The sequence below is a fragment of the Thunnus thynnus genome, chromosome 16 (genome assembly GCF_963924715.1).
Source record: "Thunnus thynnus chromosome 16, fThuThy2.1, whole genome shotgun sequence".
In the NCBI taxonomy this organism is placed as follows: Eukaryota; Metazoa; Chordata; class Actinopteri; order Scombriformes; family Scombridae; genus Thunnus; species Thunnus thynnus.
This window is the reverse complement of record NC_089532.1, coordinates 252,501-270,000: the sequence shown is the minus strand read 5'-3', so window position 1 is coordinate 270,000 and position 17,500 is coordinate 252,501. Positions and strand designations below refer to the sequence as shown.

Genomic DNA, 17,500 nt, shown 5'->3' with positions numbered 1-17,500 from the left:
ACCAGTGGCTGCAGATTCTCCCGCTGATTCTCAATAAATAAATAAAAAGCAGACGGCTAAAGGAAGTCAGGCTACAGGTCAGAGGTCACCTGATCTGACCCCAACGTCCAGCTGAGACACTTTAACAACCGACCTTTGACCTTCAGGTAAACTCAGCTCACCTGTGGTCTGCAGCGCCATGACTGACAGCAGAGGCTGCTGGGAAATATTCCTCTGAGTGTGTGAGTGTGTTGATAGTTTGACTGATAAGACGGAGTTGAAGAGTTCATGGAGAAACAAATCCATCAACATGACTTTAATAACAGGCTGTAACACACACACTCACACACTCACTCACACACTCACACACGCTCACACGCTCACACACTCACTCACACACTCACACACACACACACACACACTCACACACTCACTCACTCACTCACACTCACACTCACACGCTCACACACACACTCACACGCTCACACACACACTCACACACTCACACACATGCTCACACTCACACACACTCATACTGACACACTCACACACACACACACACTCACTCACACACTCACACACTCACACACACACACACACACTCACACACTCACACACTCACTCACTCACTCACACTCACACTCACACGCTCACACACACACTCACACGCTCACACACACACTCACACACTCACACACATGCTCACACTCACACACACTCATACTGACACACTCACACACACACACACACACACTCACTCACTCACACACATGCTCACACTCACACACACTCATACTGACACACTCACACACACTCACACACTCACTCACTCACTCACACTCACACTCACACGCTCACACACACACTCACACGCTCACACACACACTCACACACTCACACACATGCTCACACTCACACACACTCATACTGACACACTCACACACACTCACACACTCACTCACTCACTCACACTCACACTCACACGCTCACACACACACTCACACGCTCACACACACACTCACACACTCACACACATGCTCACACTCACACACACTCATACTGACACACTCACACACACACACACACTCACTCACACACTCACACGCTCACACACACACTCACACACTCACTCACACACTCACACACTCACACACGCTCACACGCTCACACACACACTCACACACTCACACACACACTCACACACTCACTCACACACACACACACTCACACACACACACTCACACACTCACACACACACTCACACGCTCACACACTCACACACACGCTCACACGCTCACACACACACTCACACACTCACTCACACACACACACACTCACACACACTCACTCACACACACTCACACTCACACACTCACACACTCACACTCACACACACTCACTCACTCACTCACACTCACACGCTCACACACACACACACTCACTCACTCACACACACACACTCACTCACACACTCACACACACACACACACACACTCACACACACACACACGCTCACACACACACTCACACGCTCACACACACGCTCACACGCTCACACACACTCACACTCACACGCTCACTCACACACTCACTCACACACTCACTCACACACACACACACAATCACACACTCACACACACACACTCACTCACACACTCACTCACACACACACACACAATCACACGCTCACACACACACACACGCTCACACACACACTCACACGCTCACACACACGCTCACACGCTCACACACACTCACACACACACTCACTCACACACACACACACAATCACACACTCACACACACTCACTCACTCACACGCTCACACACACACACACACGCTCACTAATGTGATTTATTTAAACTGCTGCCAGTGAAGAGTCGTACGTAACGACTTCCTGCAGATCACAACTATATTTCAGCTGAACATGAGAACCATGAGGACTCAACGTTCTATAAAACAGAAAATACTGTACTTGAGTTCCATTTATGACCTTTATTAAATAAACTTTCAGCTCAACATCAGCAGCAAATAAAATCAATCAATAATGTTATTATTAGTAGTTATTATTATTATTTGATGTTTGAGGCAGATTATGTCTGAACAACATCAGCTTGTTTTCTTCTGACTCACTGAATCAAACGTTGCTGTAATTTATTTAAACTGCAGCAGATTCTTTAAAGAGTTCAGGTTCAAGTTCAGGTCAGACTCTACCTGCCTGTCAGTTTCACGTCCTGATGATGTCATTTCCTGTGTGCTGGAGCCTGGCGGGCTGAGTGGGGGGGTCGTGGAAAGGTCGGTCTCGGCAGTAACAAGATAATTATCACCGAGGAGCTTTTAGTGCGACAGCTGCAGGATTTACAGTCACATCGAAACCCAGAAGCACCTCCCCTTCAGGATCTGAGTCCTGAACCACAAACAGGAACCCTCACCTGGACAGTGATGTCATCATGGTGGGGGGGGGGGGGGGGGGGGGTCACTCACAATCACTTCCAGGCTTTTAGAGTAAATTGAAGGTTTTCATGGAGCCACATTAAGCCTGAAACCTGAATGACATCAAACTGCTGTAACAGAGTTCAGCTCAGGTCCGTCGGCCAATGAGAAGACAGTTTACATCACGTTGCAGGCGTACAGAGAAAAAACAGATGATGTCACTCGTAAATAACAACCCGCCTCTTTCACATGAACGCGCTCGTTGCTGTTAAACCAGAGTTGACTGAGCTTCATAGTTCAGGTTTCTGTTATAAATTATTTAATTATATAAATATCAAAGTTATAAATGCAGCTGTAAGAACAAAACGTCCCACTCATATGTTGGGATGTTTGATTTGTAATGATCTGCTGTTTCATCTGTTTCACTCTATGAGCCTTTTTTCTGCCTCTTTCTTGGTCGATGATCATGGAGGCTGCGGTGAGGTTTATCTCCACCCGGTTACTGCAGTTACAGTAAAAACAAACGCACCTTCAGAGCAGCTACATGAGTCTCATGTTTTACCTGCAAGACTCGTGTTTTAATTCAGTTGTTCATCGTTCAGTGATGTGAATCCAAACGCAGCGCGGAGCGTCTCTTCTGATTGGCTGCTGCCAGCCGGAGAGTCGATCTCATTGGACGGTTGAAGAGGAGACGCAGAGACGCTGGAACGTCTGTTTAACCGACTTCACTGCATTTAACAGCAAAGCTGAGAGACCAGTGATCAAATGATCCTCCCAGTGAAAGTTACTGGAGCAGCAGGAAGTTCTAGCTGACTGTTTGACTCAGGCTGCAGACCAGTATGACCAGTATGATAGATTGACTCCATGTGAGGTGAGCACATGACAGGTCAGTCACTGGAGACCAGGGCTGGGTATTGTTTAAAAAATTACAATACCAGTACCAATACCAGTATCAGTACCAGTACCAGTACCCTTAAAGTGTTACTGACACCAGTAGAGAACCTCATTGATTCTCATCATGTGAACAGAAACATCCAAATGATTTTTACAAAAAAACATTTTGAAAGTGTTCAAATAGTTTAAATTTTTATGAAATAACTACAAAACTGCAGGATGAAGAATTATCACCACAGACTGATTGTGTTGTAGCTGCTGCAGTAGCGAGCCAATCACACGACGCATTAAATCCAAGAACGCCTGCAGTGATTGGCTGTGAGCAAAACCATACAAATGATCTGGATACAAAAAGGACTGAATGCAGGTATCGTCTGACTGGAGAAGTTTCAATACGACTAGCTGCTACTAGCATAGCTGCTACTAGCATAGCCACTACTAGCATGGCTGCTACTAGCATAGCTGCTCGTAGCATGGCTGCTACTAGCATAGCTGCTCCTAGCATTGCTACTACTAGCATAGCTGCTACTAGCATAGCTGCCAGACAAACTGAAAAACTTCTTGTGTCTGTTTAGTTTCTTTTAGGTCAGAAAGTTTGCATATGAACCGGCAGTAATATATAAACATATATTTCATGGGATGGAAGCAGACGAAGGACCCGACTGGTTCTTCATGAAGTGGACCCTCAGCCTGTCATTGAGGAGTCCAGAGGAAACCATAGTTTTAACCACACAAATGTGGAGCGTTTCTTCAACAGCCAACAGAGAGATACAACTTCAACGGGAGCCACCTATGGAATGTAGATGGAACTGGTGTAACAACAGTCCAGTCACCAGACCAGTTACAGAGTCAAGCAGGGGAGAGGTGAACTGGTGTCAGTGGTAAACGCTGGGAAAGTTCCCCGTAAACGACCCCGAGTGGGCCAACAAGGAGTCAGGATGGATGCGAGAGGAAGACTTCCTCTTATTGGTTGATCACTTTGGTCAGCCCGGAGAGGAAGGTTTTGTTTTTACTGCTCACGTATATCAACTTCATCTGGAGCTTTCCAGCCGCACTGTCCTCCAACCTGCCTGCTTCCTCTGCACTTCATGATGTCACCATGTCAGGTGCTCCAGGTGAGCCCGGCGCCGCGGGGACGTCTCCAGGTCAGACATTCAGTCATTCGGCTATACGGCATTAATATACGGTATTAACGTATGGCATTAACGTACGGCATTAACGTACAGTATTAACGTACGGCATTAACGTACGGTATTAACGTACGGAATTAACGTACGGAATTAACGTACGGCATTAACGTACGGAATTAACGTACGGCATTAACGTACGGCATTAACGTACGGTATTAACATACGGAATTAACGTACGGAATTAACGTACGGCATTAACGTACGGTATTAACGTACGGCATTAACGTACGGTATTAACGTACGGCATTAACGTACGGCATTAACGTACGGCATTGAGGTACGGCATTAACGTACGGCATTGAGGTACGGCATTAACGTAGGGCATTAACGTACGGCATTAACGTACGGAATTAACGTACGGCATTAACGTACGGAATTAACGTACAGAATTAACGTACGGTATTAACGTACGGAATTAACGTACGGCATTAACGTACGGAATTAACGTACGGAATTAACGTACGGCATTAACGTACGGAATTAACGTACGGCATTAACGTACGGAATTAACGTACGGCATTAACGTACGGCATTAACGTACGGAATTAACGTACGGAATTAACGTACGAAATTAACGTACGGCATTAACGTACGGCATTAACGTACGGAATTAACGTACGGAATTAACGTACGGCATTAACGTACGGAATTAACGTACGGAATTAACGTACGGAATTAACGTACGGAATTAACGTACGGCATTAACGTATGGAATTAACGTACGGAATTAACGTACGGCATTAACGTACGGCATTAACGTACGGCATTAACGTACGGCATTAACGTACGGCATTAACGTACGGAATTAACGTACGGAATTAACGTACGGCATTAACGTACGGCATTAACGTACGGAATTAACGTACGGCATTAACGTACGGAATTAACGTAAGGTATTAACGTACGGCATTAACGTACGGAATTAACGTACGCTATTAACGTACGGCATTAACGTACGGTATTAACGTACGGTATTAACGTACGGCATTAACGTACGGCATTAATATACGGTATTAATGTACGGTATTAACGTACGGAATTAACGTACGGAATTAACGTACGGTATTAACGTACGGTATTAACGTACGGTATTAACGTACGGTATTAATATACGGAATTAACGTACGGCATTAACGTACGGCATTAACGTACGGCATTAACGTACAGTATTAATATACGGAATTAACGTACGGCATTAACGTACGGCATTAACGTACGGCATTAACGTACGGAATTAACGTACGGAATTAACGTACGGCATTAACGTACGGCATTAATGTACGGTATTAATATACGGTATTAATGTACGGTATTAATATACGGTATTAATATACGGTATTAATGTACGGTATTAATATACGGTATTAATATACGGTATTGATCACTGTATACAAGCTTACATTTTTTCATGTCGCTAATGTTAAAATGAGATAATTTAAATTAAAATAAAATGTTTTACACAATCAGACTGAAGAGTTAAAGTTGTCCAGCAGCTGCTCAGCTGACCAAACCAACATGCGACAGTTTGTCCCAAAGCTTCGTATGAAACCAATAGTACATAAAGTGCATAATATTAACGTATGCACAGGGAAATATTACAGTATGTAAGCACTGGACACTACATAAATATCTCACAATGCAACGCAGGAGTGACGTCAACACCAACATATCAGACAATGGCGGACAGCGTCCGTCAATAACGCTTCACTTTAAGTGTAAGTTTATTTTTTTAAATTAGCGTTGCAGATGCTGGTAGAGGTGAGGTTGGCACAGGTTACCATGGTTACGCATCTTCAACCGGCGAGGAGGCTCTCAGGAAGTGACGTAATAATTACAGCTCAGATACACACGTGTTGGTTTGTAGTTCATAATTTGTCACTCTGAGTGATGGAGTTACACGATTGGTCGGCCAGCGGTGTCGGAGCTTCCCCATTGGCCGTCGCTCTTTCAAAACCAATCGGAAGGAGCGATTTTCTATTACGTCATCAGGAGCATTTAAAGCGGTTAACCGCAGCTAGACTGACTGTGGATGTATAATAAGAGCTGATGGGGCGCCGCTGCCGCTCAGCCTCGCAGCCAGTTTCTCCCGGTGGCCACTCGCGGTATTGCAGTTAAAATCCCCCGCAGACCGCCGTTGTAAAAGAGACGCCTGCAAAACCGTTGACAGGACGCCTCGAACTGCAAACAACGTCAACTATGACTCTTTCTGTTATGAACTTTTGGAGGTTTTATGTTTGTAAAACTTTCCTCGAGCCGAGAAAAGCGATTTAAAAATCCGTGACGTCATCACAATATAATGTGTATGGGCCGAGCGGGAGCTTGTGGGCGGGGCCAGCGGGGGAAACACTACTGCGCATATTCAGTGGGCCGCACAACACGGAAGCAAACCTGGAAGTTAGAAACTTTTTTGGCGTATGTGCCAGGCGGGCAGTTCCTAGAGGACTGAATGGGCGCTCCATGGCGCTGAGCCGGCGCGTGAGGGCCGCGGCCTCGGCGTCTCCTCAGGATGATGTCAGCAGCTCAGCCGGTGGCGGTGCGCCTGATGCAAGGAGGCACGAGGGAGAGAAACAGTTAAAACACCGCAAACAACCATCAGTGCAGCGTGAAAATCACGAGATCCGCACGACAAATCACTTTACCAGTAAATATTACTGGGAACCACTACAGAAACCAGAAACCTGCAGGGGAACATTTCATGTCCCAGTCAGACACACCAGCCGCTGAAGTTTAATTTGAATTTTGGCTGTTTTTTACATCAGCAGGGTGGACAAAATATTAGAAACACTATCGTTGTTCTCTGGTTTCTGTGACTAAACTGCTGTTCTGACTTTCATCCGTTCTCTCTGTCCTCCTCCTCCTCTCCTTTGTCTGCTCTCAGGTTTTTTGGTGTAAGAGTCCTTTAATCCAGTGGCTCATCCAGTTAATCCAGTGTGATAATGGCGAGCAGCGATCAGTCGTTCTGCTCTGTTACACGCTCATCAGCAGCTTTAAACTGGAACCAGTCAGCTAGAATCAAATCTGAACTGGGATCAGTGACGTTCACGTGTGACCTCACAGCCAGATTGTGTCTGAAAGGTCAAAGGTCGCTGTGTTCCTGATCATTCATCGAGACCGACTGCAGGAAATAAACAACATTTTACATTAAATGGAAACAATAACGTCAATAAAACCTTTAATTAACGTTTAATTAACCCTTAAACCTTCATTTCAGAAGCCTTTAATTAACACATTAAATGTATTTTAAGAGTTTAATGACTTTAAATGACATGAACTGTAAATATGAAACAAATCCATCATAAAGGATTCAGTATTTAATACTAATTAATGAACAGATTCATCAGTTATTAATAGATTTTTAATGGATTATTAACGACTTATTAATGCTTATTAATGAGTTTTCTGCATTTTAAACCTTAATGTTTACAAAGCAACATTACAGGTTAATTTCCTTAATTCATTTATTATTTTTTCTAATTAAGGTGTAAAATCAGCTCAAAGGTTTAATAATTAATGGATCAAGAGTTATAAATAAATTCATGGTTTTAATGTGTTTTTCTGTATTTTAAAGGTTTTTCAGGAGTAAAAAACATAAAATGTACAAAATAACATTAAAGACACTTTTATAGAAATAGAAACTTTTCCATCAAAGGTTTAAATTCACCTGTAATTTATTAATTAATATGTAATGAATTATAAATGTTTAAAGGGTTTTTATGGTCTCAACAGTTTAATCATTTAATATTTACTGAATGAAATGAAAACCATCATTTTCACCTTCAACAGGAATCTGTTTTAAATTCAGATGATTTAAAGTTTTTAATCCTCTTAAACCTGAATTTAATCCGTGAAAACACTTTAATTATTTAAGGTTCTTTGCTGTTGTTTTACTTTGTGTTTTATTATTTTACTGCTGCTACTGTGGATTTTAGCACCTGTAGATTATCAAGATTAACATCATTCATTAAATTCATCTTCTCATTGTACCCGTAAAAATCACTTTAATGGTGTTACTGGATTTACTGGAAGTGTGAAAACATCAGTGAAATAAAATAAGAACAAAAATATCAAGAAATTCAGTGTTTGAGCTTCATGATGAATTTCTGCTTTGTTTTGTGATAAAATGTCTGAAGGAAGCAGGTGTGATGGAGGAGGAGGAGGAGGAGGAAGAGGAGGAGGAGAAGGAGGAGGAAGAGGAAGAGGAGGAGGAGAGGGAAGAGGAGCAGGAGGAGGAGGAGGAGGAGGAGGGAGCGGGAGGGAGCGGGAGGGCTGGACCTGCAGGAGGATCACATCAGTCCGCAGGTCACCATCACCTCCTCACTAACACTCTGCCTCTCTCTCTGCTCCTCCTGGCCCGGCTCGGCTCGGCTCGGCTCGGAAGGTTTTCTGCTGGAGCAGGACACAGAGCGGGACAGGACAGGAGCGGGACCGGGACCGGGACCTGTCCGGTCATGCTGGGCGCGGTGAAGATGGAAGGGCACGAGGCTCCGGACTGGAGCGGATACTACAGCGAGGAGGTCGGTCACTCTCTGTCCGCTTTACCGCCGCTTCCTCCGGGGAGCTGCGGCTCTCACACCCGGGTCACACCGGCCCGGACCCGGTGCTGACTAACCCACATTTAACGGAAAATTCTCCAGTTTAAACCGATAAACTTCACATCCGTTTCTGTCCCGGAGAATTCCCGGAAAATTCCCGGAGAAACGCGGAGACAGAAGCGACGCGGCGGCTTGTTTCTACACAGTAAATAAAAGTTACTTTAATGAAGTTTTTGATGTAAATTAATTAACTTTATTTAAAAAGAAGAAAAATGTTTCAGCTTCATAAAAAGATCAAAACATTTAAAATGCAACTATAATACGGTATTAATAATTAATATTAATTAATTATAAACACAATGTTTGATTAATTAAATCAAATGAAATATCAGAGACACACGAGCTGCTGAAAATATGTTGAACACATGTTGATCAATACATGTGATCAGCAGCAGACTTCACAGATAATCAATAAACGATCGTTCGCTTCTGTTTGTGCATCAAACTGAGATGAAGAAGAACATTATGAAGTAATATTGATCATGTGATTTAACGGGACTCCTGATTTTTTAATAAAGCTGATTATTGATCCAGTTATTGATCAGCAACATGTTAACGGAAGTTGTCTCTTTAATGTTTAATCACTTACAGACTTTTTATAATAATTAGACAATAATGAAGTAAAATCAGCTGTTTTAAAGCTGATGACAGACTTCTATAACCTGATAAATGTTATTGATTATTTCTGTCAGCGGCGGCGCACGCGCTGTTTCAGATTATTATAGAAATAGAGAATTAAATGTTGTGATTTTGATGATTTTAATTCATTTTAATGTTGATTAATGTTCGTGAAATTTGAGAATTAGCTTCATTATAAACATTAAATATAATGATATTAGTTATATAAAATTATTATATCAATGAATTGTGATGTTAAATGTTTAATAGTTTAAAATGTTATTATTATTATTATTATTATTATTATTATTATTATTATTATTATTATTATTATTATTATTATTCAATGTGTTTATTGATGTTAATATGAAATGTGGTCATTATATTGTTTTTAAGCAGAAACATTTCAGTTCAAAACTAAAACAAAATGAATAATTTAAGAGGAAAGTGATGAAGAACAGGTGACGTAAGACATTATCAGTTTGATCAGTTTGATCATTGATCGTTTAAAGTTAATCGATCTGTGATTAAAGTCTCCACTGCGTCGCTTCATTTTACTTTAAAATACTTTTTGTTTATTCATAAAATCATTTCGTAGATTAAAGGACGTTTCAGTGTGTGTGTTGATGAATTTACAAATAATAAAGTTATTAATAATGTGAGTTTAAGGGGATTATTAATTGATCCATTAAAAGCTGTTTATGTAGGACATTATTAATAAACTGTTAAGTAGTAAAACTCCTTTAAAATCTAAGTTTCTTAATGAACTGCTTTTGAAATGAATGTGTTTTTGTCTTTTAAATGTTGATACATTACAGTCATATCTCTCTTAATATCTTTATTTTTGGTGTTTAATTTGTCCATAAATTATCATCTTTAACAGATTATTAAGGAGATATTTAATAGGTTATAATCTTATCGGACAAAGTTCAAAGGTTTATTAAAGACTGTAAAAACTCCTCACGTAGCATTAAAACATCTGTTCACACTTTAAAGGGGATTAAATTTGAATTTCTTGTTAAACATGTTGTGTTTTCAGGGTTTAATTCATGTAAAGATATTATAATACATTTAGGAAAAGTATAATTGTTTAACAGTGTTTTAAATTGATATTTAAAGGTAAGTCTGCTTCATTTGTTAATTAAGAGGTTTTTTATTCACCTGTTCAGATAAATTAAAGTTTGTTCTCAGTTTGAACTCAGTCACATAAAGCAGGAACCGTCTGCTGATTATTGATTATTGATGCATTGAGGACGTAATTCTGTTTGTCTGCTGTTTGTTTTGGTGCAGAAAAAAGAATCTGAGCAAGAGTCGAGCTAATGATTGGATCTCTGATCTGATGCACAAACAAACAAACAAATAAATAAATAAGATCTAAATGAATCGGTCTGTCTCGCCGTCGGCCGTTCGGTTGTATATGTGTGTTTTCAGCCTTTCTGATGTGTCTCACTAGAGAATTCCATAATTTTGTGGCATAGTTGAAGAAAGCAGCGTCCTCCAGCAGATTTCCAACCTCTGAAAGAGCAGCAGCAGCGGACCTGAGGACACATGGAGGGACAGTAACCACATGGGCTGGTTCTGACCCTTTAAGAGCTTTAAAAACAAGTAAAAACACTTTAAAATCAATTGTAAAATAAAGATGGAGCCAGTGTAGAGAGGCTGCGGTAATATGCCTCTCTTCCTTGTCGTAGTCAGGAGCTCGGCAGCTGAACTCTGGATGAGCTGCAGCTTTTCAGTCATATTTCCAAGGCGACCCATAAAAAGATCATTACAGAAGTCAAGCTGACTCGATATATAAGCATGAATTCATTTTTCTGCATCTTTTAAAGTTAAAAATGGACATAGCTTCGTGATATTGCTAACACTTTAAAAAGCAGTTTTGGTTTGTTGTGGTTTTTGTTGTTTATTTGATGTTTAAAATTCAGATCAGAGTCTAAGATGACTCCGAGGCGTTCTGGTTTCTTCTGATTACCGAGTTCCTCGTGCAGCAAATCTCTTTTGGCTTTTGGGCTGACCAGAAGAATTTCTGTTTTCTCCTGGTTTAGTTTTTGAAAGTTATTGCTCATCCATTTATTGATTGCTGACAAGCAGCTAATCAGGGAGCTTGGATCATTTGGTTCGACTGACATGTATATATGTGTATCATCAGCATATTGTGATCTCTGACGATAATATCTAATGGAGCATATATAAGCAGAAAAGATATAATATAAACGTCTCAATGCAAAACACAGCTGGTTCTGGTCTAACTGGTTCTGGTCTCTCTGCAGGTGTACTCTCCGATGGCGGGCAGTGGGATGGGTTCTGGTCTCGGGATGGGCTCTATGTCGGGCTACATGTCTAGCAGTGGGACCACATCGGGATCCTTCAACATGTCGTACGGCGGCACTGGCCTAAGCCCTGCCCCCGTGGCAGGGATGGGTGGCTCCGCTCCAGCAGCCATGTCCGGCCTCGGCGGGGGCGTGGCTTCGATGGGCGGGGCACTGAGCCCATCCGGGATGAGCTCGGTGTCGGCCCAGCAGGCCTCGATGGGTCTGAACCCATATGGTGGCATGAGTCCTGCCATGAGCCCTGGCATGGCATATGGCAGTGGCGGGCTGAACCGGAGCCGTGACAACAAGGCGTTCAGACGGAGCTACCCGCACGCCAAGCCGCCGTATTCTTACATCTCACTCATCACAATGGCAATCCAGCAGGCCCCGAGCAAGATGCTGACGCTGAGTGAGATCTACCAGTGGATCATGGACCTGTTCCCATACTACCGGCAGAACCAGCAGCGCTGGCAGAACTCCATCCGGCACTCACTTTCCTTCAACGACTGCTTTGTCAAGGTGTCGCGTTCACCTGACAAGCCGGGAAAAGGCTCGTACTGGACCCTGCACCCGGACTCGGGGAACATGTTTGAGAACGGCTGCTACCTGCGGCGCCAGAAGAGGTTCAAATGTGAGAAGAAGATGACGACGAAGTCTGACAGCAGGAAGGAGGGTGGAGGTGGAGGGGGGGCAGTGTCTCCTTCTGGGGACTCCATCAAACCTCCAGGACTCCTGGACTCCTCTTCCCTGCCCTCCTCCAGCCAGGCAGCCTCGCCCCCCGGCCTGGACCTGCGGGGGGCCAGTGGGGCGGCGGACCTGAAAGTGTCTGGCTCCCAACTCCTGTCCACCCTGTCGCTACCCCCCCACTCCATGGCGCACGAGTCCCAGCTCCACATCAAAGGAGACCCCCACTACTCCTTCAACCACCCGTTCTCCATCAATAACTTAATGTCGTCTTCAGAGCAGCAGCACAAACTGGACCTGAAGGCCTACGAGGCCCTGCAGTACTCGTCCTACAGCACTGGGGGGGCATCCGGCCTCGGTGGGCGGACCATGGAGCCTCTGGAGGCCTCGTACTACCAAGGAGTGTATCCCAGACCGCTGCTCAACACCTCATAGTAGCTGCTGCACCTCCTGTTTGTTTACTCTGCATGCAGCCGTCCGGACTTCCTGTTGGACTGTGAGCGGATGCAGGACCCGATCCGGGTTCTGGTTTCTGCAGCAGCTGAACTGAACTTCTGCACTGTGACCAAACCAGGACTCAAACAGTCCCACTAACATTCAGAGGACCTGCCCCCCTTTTACACACAGAGACACCAAAACAGGTCAGAAACACATCCAGCAACACTTTATATCCAGTCAGACCAGTATCCCCAGTGTCACTAGTCAGACTAGTGTTACCAGTCAGACTAGTATCCCCAGTATCACCAGTCAGACCAGTGTCACCAATCAGACTAGTGTTACCAGTGTCACCAGTCAGACCAGTATCACCAGTATCACCAATCAGACTAGTGTTACCAGTGTCACCAGTCAGGCTAGTGTCACCAGTATTACCAGTCAGACCAGTGTCACCAGTCAGACTAGTATCACCAGTATCACCAGTCAGACTGGTGTTATCAGTATCACCAGTCAGACCAGTGTCACCAGTATCACCGGTCAGACCAGTGTCACCAGTCAGAGGCTGTGTCACCAGTATCACCAGTCAGACTAGTGTCACCAGTCAGACCAATGTCACCAGTATCACCATTTAGACCAGTGTCACCAGTCAGAGGCCGTGTCACCAGTATCACCAGTCAGACCTGTATCACCAGTCAGACCAGTGTCACCAGTCAGAGGCCGTGTCACCAGTATCACCAGTCAGACCAGTGTCACCAGTCAGAGGCCGCGTCACCAGTATCACCAGTCAGACCAGTGTCACCAATCAGACTAGTGTTATCAGTATTACCAGTCAGACCAGTGTCACCAGTATCACCAGTCAGACCTGTATCACCAGTCAGACCAGTGTCACCAGTCAGAGGCCGTGTCACCAGTATCACCAGTCAGACCAGTGTCACCAGTATCACCAGTCAGACCAGTGTCACCAGTCAGAGGCCGTGTCACCAGTATCACCAGTCAGACCAGTGTCACCAATCAGACTAGTATTATCAGTATTACCAGTCAGACCAGTGTCACCAGTATCACCAGTCAGACCAGTATCACCAGTCAGACCAGTGTCACCAGTATCACCAGTCAGACCAGTGTCACCAATCAGACTAGTGTTATCAGTATTACCAGTCAGACCAGTGTCACCAGTATCACCAGTCAGAGGCCGTGTCACCAGTATCACCAGTCAGACCAGTGTCACCAATCAGACTAGTGTTATCAGTATTACCAGTCAGACCAGTGTCACCAGTATCACCATTTAGACCAGTGTCACCAGTATCACCAGTCAGACCAGTGTCACCAGTCAGACAAATGTCACCAGTATCACCAGTCAGACCAGTGTCACCAGTATCACCATTTAGACCAGTGTCACCAGTATCACCAGTCAGACCAGTGTCACCAGTCAGACCAATGTCCCCAGTGTCACCAGTCAGACCAATGTCACCAGTATCACCATTTAGACCAGTGTCACCACTCAGAGGCCGCGTCACCAGTATCACCAGTCAGACCAGTGTCACCAATCAGACTAGTGTTATCAGTATTACCAGTCAGACCAGTGTCACCAGCATCACCAGTTAGACCAGTATCACCAGTCAGACCAGTGTCACCAGTCAGAGGCCGTGTCACCAGTATCACCAGTCAGACCAGTGTCACCAATCAGACTAGTGTTATCAGTATCACCAGTCAGACCAGTGTCACCAGTATCACCAGTCAGACCAGTATCACCAGTCAGACCAGTGTCACCAGTATCACCAGTCAGACCAGTGTCACCAATCAGAGGCCGTGTCACCAGTATCACCAATCAGACTAGTGTTATCAGTATTACCAGTCAGACCAGTGTCACCAGTATCACCGGTCAGACCAGTATCACCAGTCAGACCAGTGTCACCAGTCAGAGGCCGTGTCACCAGTATCACCAGTCAGACCAGTATCACCAGTCAGACCAGTGTCACCAATCAGACTAGTGTTATCAGTATTACCAGTCAGACCAGTGTCACCAGTATCACCGGTCAGACCAGTATCACCAGTCAGACCAGTGTCACCAGTCAGAGGCTGTGTCACCAGTATCACCAGTCAGACCAGTGTCACCAATCAGACTTGTGTTATCAGTATCACCGGTCAGACCAGTATCACCAGTCAGACCAGTGTCACCAGTCAGAGGCTGTGTCACCAGTATCACCAGTCAGACTAGTGTCACCAGTCAGACCAATGTCACCAGTATCACCATTTAGACCAGTGTCACCAGTCAGAGGCTGTGTCACCAGTATCACCGGTCAGACCAGTATCACCAGTCAGACCAGTGTCACCAGTCAGAGGCCGCGTCACCAGTATCACCAGTCAGACCAGTGTCACCAGTCAGAGGCAGTGTGCTCCATGGAAACAGGAAGTAGCCTGTCTGGTACTTTACAGGTCACATGAGGAACAGACCAGTGAGGAGAACCTCAGTGGTCCTGCTGGAACCGGATCAGGGAGGAACGAGGTCATTTAAAATTTTATTGACAAGTGAAAGAACTTTAACATCAGTTCTAACAGATGTCAGTGATGTCATGTGATCAGCTGTGTGGTCATGTGATCCTGGCAGCAGCTTTCTGAACCAGTTACCTTATAGATGTTTATTACTGGTCTTTAGACCAGTTATTACTGGTCTAAAGACCAGTAATGCTGCTGAAAGGCTCAATGGGCCTTTCAGCGTCTCTCTGGGTTAAAAAGTCGGAGTTTATATTTCTGAGATGAAAAATGATGTTTTAACGATCTTGTTAAAATTAGAATTAAAATTGAAACCAACATGTTTGAGGCGAAGCTGCTGTCTGCTGGTCTGCTCTCGTTAGGCTTCGTTATCTTTTGGTAATTTGATTAATTGAAAATTGGACGCGCGGCCCCTCGCAGGTCAATCTGCAGTTTTAGTTCAGGTTTATTGGCAACACTCAATTATAAACTCACACGCTCTCATATTCTCATATTAATCATATTTTAAAATCCAACTCGTTAAAGTCCTGAAGTCGTTTCATCGTCGTCTCTGATGATCAAACATTTAACGAGATGTTTCTAGATTAACTGAAGTCTGAACGATGAACGAATATATAAATATAGTTTCCTACAGGTGACCAAGGTAAACAGGTAAACAAGTAAACAAGTAAACAGGTGAACAGGTAAACAAGTAAACAGGTGAACAGGTGAACAGGTGAACAGGTAAACAGGTGAACAGGTGAACAGGTAAACAAGTGAACAGGTGAACAGGTAAACAAGTGAACAGGTGAACAGGTAAACAAGTAAACAGGTGAACAGGTGAACAGGTAAACAAGTGAACAGGTGAACAGGTAAACAAGTAAACAGGTGAACAGGTGAACAGGTAAACAAGTAAACAGGTGAACAGGTGAACAGGTAAACAAGTGAACAGGTGAACAGGTAAACAAGTGAACAGGTGAACAGGTGAACAGGTAAACAGGTGAACAGGTGAACAGGTAAACAGGTAAACAGGTGAACAGGTAAACAGGTGAACAGGTGAACAGGTAAACAAGTGAACAGGTGAACAGGTAAACAAGTAAACAGGTGAAGAGGTAAACAAGTAAACAGGTGAACAGATGAACAGGTGACCAGGTGAACAGGTAAACAGGTAAACAGGTAAACAGGTGACCAGGTGAACAGGTGATTAACTTGTTACAAACTCTTATTACTTATTGATTATTGATCTTATTGAATCATCAGTTTCTTGTGTTGAAGTTCGTCCTTCAGAAATTGATTTTCTGTAGAAAGTTTGATCAGCTGATCAGCTTCCTGTTAGTTAAGACGAAATGTTTTACAGGAAATCTGACTTCACTTCCTGTCCGAGAGTCAGAACTGTTTGGTTTGAGCGTCTTCGGACCCGTCAGACGGACCGTCAGACCTCTCGCAGGGCCTCGACCCGCAGCTTTAAACTCAGCTTCGGGTTTCTGGTGAATCTAAATGTCGAAGGTCAACTTGTCGTCATGGCGACGCTGATATTTACAGAATCCACTGCAGATAATTATTAAAACTTTGATTACTTCTCCCACGACCTCGTCCGCCCCCCTGTGACCTCTGACCCCCCTGTGACCTCTGACCCCCCTGTGACCTCTGACCCCTCCCCTCGATTTTAAAGGGTCAGTTCACACAAATGACTGAAACACAGATTTTCCCGCCTCTCAGTTTGACGTCTGTATCGGACACATGGTTTGATCTTCTCTCTGCTGTCGTCAATCGACTGATCAGAACTGATTATTGATCAAACAGTTGCAGTTTTAAGAAATATCAATAACTTTAAAATCTCAACTAATAAAATCTGAACTTCAGGTGGAAATAAAATAAAAATCTGTTTGTTTG

General features: G+C 43.9%; 1 protein-coding gene across 1 annotated transcript; it reads left to right on the top strand.

Moving 5' to 3' along the window:
* Positions 1-8,399: 8,399 nt before the first annotated feature.
* foxa1 (forkhead box A1) lies at positions 8,400-13,699 on the top strand. Its single transcript, XM_067613923.1, has 2 exons — positions 8,400-9,011; positions 11,978-13,699. Exons 1-2 carry the CDS (start codon positions 8,640-8,642, stop codon positions 13,136-13,138), a joined length of 1,533 nt encoding a protein of 510 aa, XP_067470024.1. The 5' UTR covers positions 8,400-8,639; the 3' UTR covers positions 13,139-13,699.
* Positions 13,700-17,500: the final 3,801 nt, after the last annotated feature.